The 12,338-nt window shown below is 45.1% G+C and overlaps 1 protein-coding gene and 1 long non-coding RNA gene across 7 annotated transcripts in view; one reads left to right on the forward strand and one right to left on the reverse strand.

The window, feature by feature from the left end:
- The window catches only part of LOC310839787, a 37,808-nt gene that overhangs the window by 6,517 nt on the left and 18,953 nt on the right, over nt 1-12,338 (forward strand). For all 3 annotated transcript variants that reach the window (XR_014561652.1, XR_014561653.1, XR_014561654.1), the window contains one exon: nt 510-576. This is a non-coding gene — a long non-coding RNA (uncharacterized lncRNA). The remainder of the gene's footprint in view (nt 1-509; nt 577-12,338) is intronic.
- CAMK2A (calcium/calmodulin dependent protein kinase II alpha) overlaps nt 1,301-12,338 on the reverse strand; it is a gene marked incomplete at its 3' end in the record, with an annotated part of 112,016 nt that continues 100,978 nt past the window's right edge. For 2 of the 4 annotated variants that reach the window (XR_014561650.1, XR_014561651.1), the window contains 2 exons: nt 11,392-11,487; nt 1,301-7,302 (listed from right to left, as the gene is read on the reverse strand). Coding sequence is in view for 2 of the 4 variants with exons in the window: in XM_083728696.1 (XP_083584822.1) it covers nt 7,299-7,302 (4 nt within the window). The remainder of the gene's footprint in view (nt 7,303-11,391; nt 11,488-12,338) is intronic. The other 2 variants (XM_083728696.1, XM_083728697.1) reach the window with 1 other exon arrangement.

The following is a 12,338-nucleotide window of genomic DNA, read 5'->3' on the forward strand; positions in this document are numbered from 1 at the left end:
AAAAAGCCCTCAAACATTTGTGGTATAAATGTTACAGTATTTTTCCAGGAAACTACAGGACACACAGTGACAGGAAACAAACCAACATGTTTGTTGTGAAACGGTTGCAGGGGCAAAGAGGATAGAAAACAGTTTTGAGTATAACTGCACCAACACCATCAGCACAAATAATCACGAATGCACAGTAAACAAGATGTCTGGATGGGCCCAAGAGAATACAAATGGAAACACTAAGAGGAATGCCTGCAATTACCAGCAGAGGGTGTGGCAGCCCTTCTATACTTCCTACACAGCTGCTAGGGACCTGCTCAGTTTGCAGCATTTCTGAAGGCTATGGTATTGATTATTCTGGCACAGGGATGGGAAACCTGTGCCCCTCCACAGGTTGCTGCTTACAGGCTGTGGTGGCTAGTGCCCATTGAGACTGGTAGCGCAGAAGGCAGGGAGACCCACAGGAGGCAGAGCCAAGGATAGGCCATTCTAATTTTGTCTCCATCCTACTTTCTCAGATCTGCAAGGGACAACACTGAGGCTAAGGAAGAGGCTGATGAGGAAATGTCACCCCTTGGAATGAATGTAAGTAAGAAGTCAGGTAGGGCCCCATTCACACTACTGGACCAGCCTCCATTGCTCCCTTTTCTTAAAGGGTCCCTATCAGATTCCTGTGAGTAGGGCTTTCAGCGTGGAATGAAGAAAGACACGGCCGGCAGCTCAGCCTCGATCAAATAGTGCTGATGAATACTGCATTTTAGATTTTTGTTTTAATGTTGTGGCTTTTAGATTTTGTTACCCACCCTGCGCTCTGTGTGAGAAAGGGGAGGATATAAGACAGTAGTCGTAGCAACAGCAGCAGAGGTGTTGTAGTATTGCTGTTATTTTTATTATTCCCTCCTCAGAAGCGAGAGAGGGCAAGCTAGATCTCTGTGTGGGGAAAAAACAAGGGTCAGAATTTTAGCGGACACCCAGCGTGTGTATATTTTAAAGGAATAAGCCTCCAAGGGACCTCCTAACAATAAACCTCCAGAGGTTTCTAAACCACCACCCCTCTTCCCATCCAAGTATATCAAGAAGCATAATCACAATTGAAGGAAACATCCCAAGCAGGAAAAAGCACCTGAGGAGTAGAAGACACGCTCTAAATCACCAAAGAGGAAGAGAACTATCAGTCCTCCTTTCTGCTCTGTCCCCGAGTGTTGTATTCTAGATATGAGACCCCTTAAAGACAGAAGCATCACAATGAAATAGAAAGTAAAACAGAGTCTGGGAGTCATTTAGTAGTGACAATCAGCATTTTCCATACTCAAGAGTTTGTAGCTATTTTATTGCACTTGAAACACCAAGAATAAAACTGACAATCCCCATCTCCCCCACCCCAAAAATATAGCATAAAATTTTAGCAGTGATCATTTTGTTCACAGCCACAGCTTCAAAAAACTGGAACAATGAATCCAACACAGTCACACCGCTTTACAGATCTGATTCACTTACAAAAGATACTGAAGGATTTTGGAATATTCCAGTCACATCAAGTTAACAAACATGAGAGGGACGCTCTCTGACTGTTTTGTTTGTTTACATTACAAAGCTGCTTTTTTTTTTCTTCCCTTCTTTTTGTGATTTTTTTTTTGCATTCATGTGAAATAAATATTTCCATAGAGATTTCATATATTTATATGCATATATATTTATATCTTTATATATATCTTTTTATATACATTTATACTTTCTTCTCAAACCACTTTTCCAGCTTCTCCCCCCAAATGTTACAAAAGCCAAAAAATTGTGCAACAGTTAGAAAAAAAAAACAAAAAATACCAAACTTTGCCTTCTCGCGGATTTTCCCTTACCAAAAAGGGGCAGGGAGCAGGACAAAAAGTGGCTGATTTGCAGCCATGCAAGAACTAAGGAGGAGGAAGGGAAACCATCCTAACGAAAAGGAGAACATGTGGCATAACTGAAGGAGAAAAGACAACTGGTATTCTCAGTTAGGTAGGAAGCAAAGTCTGAACATATAAGGCTTTGCTCATCTATCTGGAGTATATTTGAATATATTTATTTTTTCGTTCCACCAGCACAGTGGCAGCTGTAATGTACAGTGGAAAGGGTTTCCTAGGAATCATTCTGTCACACATAGGAACCTAGGAAGGTGCCTTTTACTGAGTCAGATCCTTGCTCCATCTAATTTCACTTATACTGACTGCCAGCTGCTCTCCAGGGTTCCAGGCAGGAACCATTCCAAGCCCTACCTGGAAATGTTGGGGATCAAACCTGAGAACTCCTGCAGGCAAAGCAGATGCTCTGCTACTAAGCCGCGGTCCTTCCCTACTGCTAACTTCATCTCTAGCTGGAAATTAATTTCTGGGATCAGTAGGTAAGATAACTAGACTTCAACAAGGAGCAGGCTAACTTTGCAGTTGTTTTCACATCAGTGGTAGAATGCTAGGTGAGGTAGCCCAGTTTCCCCCCACCTTGTCCAATTCAATAGGCATAAACTGTCCCTGATACAGGTATATCCCGATTCATCTTGAAAGCAATGAAATATAGATATTACTCCTGTGCAGCTGTAGAAAATGCCATTAAATGCAGCACACCTTAATCCTGGTTCTAGATTGTTATGAGGAGTCAGGTATCCTCTTGTTGCTGTTTGTTAGATTTTATTTCAGATTAGTTTGTCCCTCCTTATCCCTCTCCTTCCTGGTTATTGTGCCTTTTATTGCTCTACACTGCTTTCCTATACATCCATGGTTTCTTTCTGTTCAAGACCGTAGATGAGGGATTTTTTTATTTTATAAAATAAGCACAAATATAGATGTGCAGCCCTACATGCACCAATAACTTTGATGTGGGATGCCAAAGGGGGTGAGGGGTTGAAATATTTTTGTGGGGTTGTGTAGAAGCTGAGGTTGTGCTGTGGGAAAGCCCCTCTATTCCACTTCCACAAAGGGTAGCGGAAGGTGTTTGTGAGGTTTCTATGGGGAATGGGTTGAAATGCACGAAAGCTTATAGTTGTGGTTAAAACGGCAGGGCTACGCTAATGCAAGAGGAGGTCCAGGACAATGCTCTGGATAAGGGAAATAGCAAGATGTTTGAATAAACATTAGCAAAGGGCATTGTGATGGGAAAGGTTAGCACGGGTACCAGCAAAACCCAGTGTCACATTACTGGGACAGATTGTAAGATAAAAGTGTGAGCCATTTGCAGCACTTCCTGCCCAGGACAAACCATGACAAAATAGGCCTGTCCAGGCACAACCTCAGAATTTTTAACTGGTGTTCCCTCTTGGATCATATCACTAGGCTGTGAAAGGAAAGGTGTCACTGAACATTTGACTTGGCTGATGGTGACAGTGATGGTGATGAATAGTCAAAGCACATTTTCCAACAGCATCCCTTTTTGTTGGAATTCATAAAGCTCATATGGAGCCATGATCTTGTTTTGTGCTCAAATAGATGCTGCTAACAGCCTACCGCATACTAGAGAGGAAATTCCAATTACATTTGTACCTTTCACCATCTGAAATCTGCCTCACTGCTTGTGGGTTTGCTACATGCATTTCTGTGGAACATGTACTGCCTTACTGGCATCTGTAGCCTATGGAACCAGAATTGCACTTGGAAGAGGTACCCAGGCTATGTGCTCCAGAAGTGATTAGGATTCATAGGCCAGTGGGCCTCTATGATGACAGAGAAAATGCAAGTGTCCTTTATTGTGGAAGCCAGGAAAGGTGAACTGGATTGTCTCTAGGTATTATGCCACTGATACGGAAGAGTAAAGGCGGGGTTTGGGGAGGTACAGACTATGGATCAAAATCTGAGTAAATTGCTTTCACGGTCAAAACAGGGTTTCAGAAATGCCAGTGGCAATCAGGGCAAAGAATACATGAGAGGGCCTTGAAAAGAACTTCATGGTAGGAGGCCCCTCCTTAAAGTGCAGGTGCTTAATCAGATGTTTTGGGCAAAACTTTAATGGGAGGGATTAGATGCCTTGTCACCTGTCAGGTTCCCCTCTTTACTGGAAGACTTGAGAGAAGTCAGGCTCTGCTAGGACAGACTCCCCCTTCTCTTTGAAATGTTGAGGTTTAGGTTTGGAAAGGATGCCAGAAATTACGAAATATAAATTCAATGCAGGAAATAGTATTAATGTTGCCCAAAGAAACACAGTCAAGACAGCTAATGCTTTCCTGTGCTTGGGAAACAGGAAGGAAGGGCCTCCTCTTTCCTGAAGTACTCATCATAATACACTGGAAGCAAAAGCCCGGTGCAATGGGTAGAGCCCAGACAGGCCAGGCTATCAAGGTTTATCAGATTCATCACCTGAGCAGAGGTTTTCACAGAGAAATGGGTCAAAAATAGTTCAGTGGTCAGGAAATTTCAGTGCTGCTCAACTCAAAAGGAGAGAACCTCGTTGAAGTCCAAAGTAAGATCAAGACATGTGAACAATGGCAGCTGAAAAATTAGGCCTGTAGTTATAGATATGTAAAGATGAGCTGCCATGTATGTTTTAAATGCTACTAGTAGGTGAGGATAATGAAACAAAAATGAAACAAATTGACTGAAATCCAAGTAATTTGAGTGGGGAAATGCAAACAGGTCCACGGGTCTATATTTTTATGGCAAGCCCCCCTGATATGAAAGCCCTTCTCACCTCAGTATATATTTTTTTGTATTCAGTTGAGCATCAAAAAAATTCCAATGATTCAATCATGTTATACTTTTTCTGTTAGAAATTGGAAAATGGTACACTGACAGCCCCTTCTGAGTAAAAAGCAAACTCCTGTTTAGGCAAATCAGATACTGTCAAACGGCCCTCCTTTCCCCTTAGTCACTTTCCCCCCTCATCTCCAATGGGAAGTTATTCTTGCACTTTGCAAAACTTGGCTTTATACTGACAGATGTCCGCCCTGCCTTACAAGATGGAAAGCTAAGCACTTCAAACCACGGAAAGGCAAAATTACACCATTCAAAATTTACACAGAGAGTTTCCCCCACTGTTGTTGTTGCTGCTGTTGCTGTTGTTACTGTCCCCAAACAAGCATGTTTGTTTGCTTTGAAGTACATGTAGCTGTCTATAAAGTTAAATGTCATGCAAATGAAGAAAGTGCCATTTATAAGTTCCCTTGGTAGTAGAAGTGCACAGTAGTTAATCTCACATCAAAGAGTAAAGACTTTTAAAGTTTCCAAAAAATAAAAGATAACAAGAAACGGAAAGACTGCCAAAAAAATTAACAACCATCACACTTCCCATACCTGTACTAGAAGGCAAGAAGGTGATGCCAAAAATAGAAGATCTTTCAATCCCTCCATATGCCATCAAAACAACAATGGTGTCAGGGACATTCTGGCTTGTGAAGAACCCATTCCTGCATTCCTTGATGATGACGCCAGTGTTTTTAAAAGCAGATGCTGCCGTTTGACCCCAGTTTGGAAGTTTCCTCAGTCTCTCCATTGGGTTCCTTTCATTAGGATGTGCGATTCTGATTGCCAAACCTTTCTCATGGCATATAGAGAGTACACGACCACAAGGAGTCCTATTATGGCGTAAAGCACTCTGAGATTTGCCAGAAGCCCACATCAGAAATCCTGCCCACATGTCCAGCTTATTGTGCCCTTTTGCACTTTCAAGAACAATTTGCCACAAAGTCAACTCCAAATGTAAACAATAACATATTAAGCCCCACCCACCCCATCCCAACTTCATTAAAAATCAGCCACAAACCCAAACAATTGATATTTCTAGGTATTACATAAAGATCCATTTTAGCAAATACTCAAAATCCATTTACGAAATAACACGGAAGGGTTTTGTTTGTTTGTTTTTCATATAAAAAGGCATGCGCTCAAAGTACAAGAGATAGCGAAAGGTTTCATTTTGTTTGTTGAAAGCATAATCAAAACGCCTCAAAGTGTCATTAGTAAAGCTTGCATTCTCTGTCTTTGCTGGAAAGTGTTGGCCTCTATTTTTATGTCAAATTGAAGGGGCAGTTCTGTTTCCATAGTGCCCACATCTTCAATGCTGTCAAATTGCCTGAAGTGTGTATGTGGGAAATTGTGGGACTAAAAAGGTTCAGCCTCCCCTCTTCCTCTTAATGGTGAAGCTAAGTCTTGAAGGGACAGAGGGAAAAAGCATGACTCAAAATCCTGCCAGAAAGGAGCAAAAGGCCAGTTCAAAGAAAACTGAATTCTAAACAAAATGAAACATCTAGGAGATCCTTACTAAGCTGAATAAAGGAAGTTCCTATGGTGTGAGGGATAGTGGCAGAAACTGCCTCAACTATATCACTGCATTACAAATAAGGTGAAAAATACCCTGCTGCCATGCTGAATTTCTAACCTATCATTTCATTTATTTATGTGCTCTTAGACACATTATAATGCCAATATAGTGTTAACAGTTTCATTTCATGCACGTTGAAAAGAGAAAGGAATTGTCATGAACCTCAGTTGGTCCAGGCACACAAAAAGGTACGTTCTCTGGGAAGAGAAATGGATTCTGCATTTTATGCGCCATAAAGCCATATTCATCCCAGCAGAATTTTACTAGGCTTTAATGAATATAGGCTGATACTTGTAAGATTTTAACTTCACACAGAACAGAAGATGTAGATGTAGATATGAGTGACAGTGGCATAGAAATATTTAAAAATAAATAAAATGACTGAGGTCATGATCAAGCAAGAATCTTGCATTGCATGTATGCTTATCGATCTGGAATTTAGGTAACACAGGTAATACAGTATAAAAGTATTTTTGATTTTGGCTGAGATCATAATCGAGGAAGAACTTTGCATTGTGTGGATGGGCATCAATCTGCCATTGCAAGGAGGTGGCTTCTGATTCTGCACTGGAACATGCTCCCTTTTCTCTCAGGCCCCTTAAGACTTAGTGGAAAACAGCAAAGAGACCAAAATAAACCATGTCCTTGTGAGGAACACAGTTAATTTTAAGTACTGAACCAGGGTGGTTCCATGAGCTCTGTGGGCAGTAGTGGCTGAAGGCTACCCCCCACATTGGGTTTCTCCTGTTAACCACAGAAAAGCTTTTTCATGCAATAGGGTGTCTTGCCCTGTTCTACTACAATGGCACAAAGTGGCAAAACGCAGAGCGTGTGAAACAGAAGGAGAAAAAGTCTATTAAATTCTTGGTTTATTTTGGTGAGGAGCTCTGTGTGTGAAAGGAATTCCAGCAAGAACCAAGGAGGAGAGTCAGCAGCAGCAGCAGCCAAGTTCCCTAGGTAAAGGATAGCAGGGATCTTCCCTTTGTAGTGAGGCAGTGAGAAACCTGGCCTGAGGGGCTGATGCTTCAGCTGAAAAACACAAAAGGAAACAGCTTTTTACTCCACCAAAATGGCGATCTTCCCATCTGGTTCTCCCCCCAACCCCAGCCACCCCCACCCCAAATAATTACTCTTTTCTATTTGTGAAACCTTGTCCTCCAGCTGGCATCCACCTCTCAAGCTTTGTGGCGGGGCAGGGGTGAAGCAGAGGACAAGAGATGTCCAGGAGAATGTAAAACATTCGGTCACACCCATACTGTACACTGAAAGCATTCTTTGGTGTCATGGCTTCGCCCCAGAGAATCCTGGGAACTGTCATTCATTAAGGGTGTTGAGAGTTGGCTTGGAGACCCCTCACAGAGCTACAGTGCCCAGCACCCTTAACTAACCACAGTTCCCAGGATCCTTTGGGGGAAGACATGACTGTATAGGAGTGCTTTCAATGTGTGGGGTGGATGTGACCCATGTTGAGGGGGCCCACCTTCTTTCCGCAACTACCACTACTAGACTACTTTTCAACAGCCTTGCCCTGAAAAGAGAGCAGCAGCAGCAGGAGGAGAATAAGAGAAGAGCTGGGTGAGGGCTGCACCATCCCGGTAGCCGCTTGCACCCCAAACTACTAAGTGCCACCATCTCTCAAGGGGAGAACAGAGCATTCAGGCAACCCAAATGAAAAGAACAGGCAGGAGCATACACCTAGCCTCAGAGAAGCATAAGAAGCAGTACGCCTCTTTAGTGCTGCTGAGACATCACTCTTGCACTGTGAGCTGGATGGGGAATTAAAATAGCGGTTCTGTGTAGCACAGATCTTCCCCATTAGCATCCTGCAATGCCTATACACATGATGAAGGAGGAGCAGGGCATGGCAGCTATTGAAAAAAAACGGGGGAGGGGAATTAATTTTGTTTTAAAATATTGGCTTCCTCCGCCCCTTTATGAACATACATTCACTCTAGAGCAGTGTTTCCCAACCTTTTTTGGGCAAAGGCACACTTGTTTCATGAAAAAAATCTCGAGGCACACCACCATTAGAAAATGTTTAAAAAATTAACTCTGTGCCTATATTGACTATATATAAAGTAACTCTCTTTAATAGGCATCAAATAAACACAAAGAAAGTACCGGTATTTTATAATTACTTTATTATGAAATAGTAAGTACCGTATTTTTAGGACGCTCCGTCCCATAGGACGCACCTACTTTTTTGGGGGGGGGGAAATAAAGGAAAAAAATTTTTCCTTTATTTCCCCCCCCAAAACCAGGTCGGGGAACAGTGGGATGGCGGTGCTGCGCCTCCCCGCTGTCCCCCGAGCTTGTGGGGCTGGCCCATGTCTGCCTGGCGCGAGGGGCGCTCTGCTTCAGGGCGCCCCGCGCATCGGGCGGCAGGCTACAGTCCGCAGCATGGGGAACCCTCTGTTTCAGGGCGCCCCACGCGCCCCCACGGGTGCGCAAGGCTTGCCAACACGAGCGCGGAGCACGGGGCGTCCTCCGAAGGGCGCCCCGTGCTCTGCGCCGCCCGCAAGCCTTGCGCTCCTGGGGGGAGATCCCCCGGGTGTGCAAGGCTGGCCAACACCAGCGCGGAGCACGGGGCGTCCTCCGAAGGAACGCCGCCATCCCGCTGTCCCCCGACTTGGTTAGAAGGCTGGCGGGGGCGGGGGGGGGGAGAAGCCTGCTTTTCCCCGTCGCCAGCCCCGCAAACTCGGGCGACAGCGGGAGAGGCGTAGCGCGCCCTTCCCGCTGTCCCCCGATTTGGCTAGAAGGCTGGCGGGGGGAGAAGCCTGCTCCTCCCCGTCGCCAGCCCCGCAAACTCGGGAGACAGCGGGAGAGGCGTAGCGCGCCCACCCGCTGTCTCCCGACATGGTTTGGAGGCTGGCGGAGGGCTTCCTCCTTCCCCAGCCCCGCAAGCTCCCAGAGCTCTGGGTCCCGTTCTGGGGGAGGGGGAAGCTCGGGCTTCCCCCGCCCCAGCCCCGCGTCTCCAGCCGGGAGACGGTCGCGCTTTAGCCCCGTGCGTGCTCTCCCAGCTGGAGAGGTGACGCGCGCCTATGGAGTCTCCTGCCATAGGCGCGCGTCACCTCTCCAGCCGGGAGAGGGTCGCGGGGGGCTGCTTTAGCGCTTTAGCCCCGTGCGTGCTCTCCCAGCTGGAGAGGTGACGCGCGCCTATGGAGGCTCCTGCCATAAGCGTGTGTCACCTCTCCAGCGGGGAGAGGGTCGCGGGGGGCTGCTTTAGCCCCGTGCGTGCTAAAGCAGCCCCCCGCGACCCTCTCCCCGCTGGAGAGGTGACGCGCGCCTATGGCAGGAGCCTCCATAGGCGCGCGTCACCTCTCCAGCTGGGAGAGCAGGCACGGGGCTAAAGCAGCCCGACTCGCCCGCCTCCCTCCCACGGCACACCCGGCAACTTCTCGCGGCACACTAGTGTGCCGCGGAACACCGGTTGGGAAACACTGCTCTAGAGCACCAGTTAACTTTTTTTCTTAAATTCCCACATGCCACAAGGCATCTCTGAGAAGCAGGGGACAGAGGAAGGATTAGGCCTGCATTGCCTGACATACCATTTTAGGTGCTTTTAAAAAATGGTCCTTCCTTGTTATACTGAAGTGCAAGTGCAGCAAGGCATTTTCATTAGAATTCCAAGCTCTACAGCTGAGAGAAACCAGAAAATGATGGGAGGGAATCCCCTTGCTTTCACTGAGCCCCAGAGAGGCTTGTAAAATAGTGAGCAGTCTCCCTAACCCTCTCTGGCTTGAAACTGTAAGGAGCATCACAATGTCATTGTGGTTCCCTACCCCAAATTTGTTCATGAATCTATTGCTGTACATGCAGCAGTGCAATAAGGAAGTGTCAAAAATAATTTTTTATCCCTAAAAGTCTAACAGTGGCTGCAGATGGGCAGAAGTGAAAGCCAGTTTAATCAATAAAGGTAAAGGTACCCCTGCCCGTACGGGCCAGTCGTGACCGACTCTAGGGTTGTGCGCTCATCTCACTTAAGAGGCCGGGAGCCGGCGCCGTCTGAAGACACTTCCGGGTCACGTGGCCAGTGTGATGAAGCTGCACTGGTGAGCCAGCACCAGTGCCGCACACAGAAACGCCGTTTACCTTCCCGCTATAAAGCGGTACCTATTTATCTACCTGCACTTAGGGGTGCTTTCGAACTGCTAGGTGGGCAGGAGCTGGGACCGAACGACGGGAGCTCACCCCGCCGCGGGGATTCAAACCGCCGACCTTACGATCAGCAAGTCCTAGGCACTGAGGTTTTACCCACAGTGACACCCGCGTCCCGGTTTAATCAATAGCTCTCTGCATAACCATGCTGAACAAGCTAGTGGGTCGTCGTCCCCCCCTCCCGTTCAGCTGGAAAAATTGCCAAAAATTAGATATGGGATGGGGGATATGGCAAGGTGACACAGAAAACACCAGAATGCAACCATCTGACAAAAATGTCATCTGGATTCTCTATGGTACCTAAATGAGGGAAGGATGGCAATTCTTCAGAAAACAGTTAGTGTGGAGGCAAACAGGAAAAGCAGCTACGGCAAATAGGGTAGATGATTCTGTCAGTTTCACTTTTTCTCCCCCCCCCAACCTTAATTTAAGTTCGCCACATTTCTATCAGTCTGTGATTTTTCTTCTTTAAAAGTCCTCATTAAGATTTGCTTGCATTTTAGTGCACATTTCTCCTAATATACACATTTTTGCAAGTAAATTATCTAATGCAATGCATTTTAGCATGTTGCTTTCACTAATATATATGTATTTTATGAACACTTGCCCCTAACAGACATATTTTTGTTCACATTTTCTGAACATTTTCTGAATTTCACAAGTGGGAATTACACAGGTTTGCACGACATTTTTCCTCCATCCCTAACTGCAAACAAATTTGTTTAAGCCCCAGCGGGGTGTGTTCTTGTACATCACCTTGAACACTTTTTTATTTAAGCAGAGAGGCAATTCATACAAGCAATGAATGAATGACTCTAACTTCAGTAGTAGTTTTCAACAGAGTGAGTAACCCCTATCACGCTGGCCACTAAGGGCTAGCTGTGGAGTCTCATCAAACCTGGACAAAAGATACTCTTCTCTGCTATCAGGGATGCCCATATGGAATCTTCTTGCACTCACATCAGAAACAGATGATCAGACACACGTGAAGTATCTGATGCTGGACTGTATCATTCCAGAGTGCAGGTAGGGGCTTGTGTGTTTGAATGTTCCCGCCTATTAAAAAACAAACAGTGTATACCCTTAACTTCATTTCTGCACCTTCGCACCTTGTTATCAAGAAGTTTAGAGAGTGATAAAATAACACAGTTTTTCCCTCTTCACTTTCAACTCTACCTTATGGATAATAAAGTTATTTTCATTTCTTTTGATGATTTAATCTGGCAGTGCATTTGTTAACATGAAATACGAGGATGCATTTTTCTTTACTGAGAAAACACCTAAGACAGTCATAACATCACAGTAAGAAAATGAATGGGGATGGGGAGAAGAACGTGGGAGCCCCAATTCTGAATGACATCACTAAAAGGTGAAACTTCTAAACCAATATAAACCAGGTTGGATTGGTATTTTGCAATTAATTTGGCATGCTCTGGCATTATAAATATCTCCTGTCATGTGACCAGATTCAAACATCATGTTCACAAATAATTTGACGTGGTGAAATTACCATGTGAAAAAGTGACCTGTGAACTGGGTCTCAGAGAGAGAAAGAATATTAAACTTGCTATAACTCCAAGAACCAGTCATTAGACACTTCTATTCCAGGCATGTCATTGCCACCAATAAAATACCATTCTGAGCCTACCACATTTGGGGGGGTCTTCTCCATTCTGGCAGCATGCACGTGGATCTTAACAAATCATTAAACAATAATGTGTGACTGTAACTGGTGGGACGTTAAACTAAATATGCATGAATTGCCTTCAAATCTCTTGTAATTTAATGCCATGAATGCATCCTTGCATAAAGGCAAATGAATAATCCCCGTCTGGGGTTCCCAATGTGGTGCCTGTGGGCACAACAGCACTCTCAGACATCTGTCAAGGCCCCCTCCAATTTTAAGT

This window comes from Podarcis gaigeae (genome assembly GCF_964106915.1).
Source record: "Podarcis gaigeae genome assembly, chromosome: 2".
NCBI classification, from domain to species: Eukaryota; Metazoa; Chordata; class Lepidosauria; order Squamata; family Lacertidae; genus Podarcis; species Podarcis gaigeae.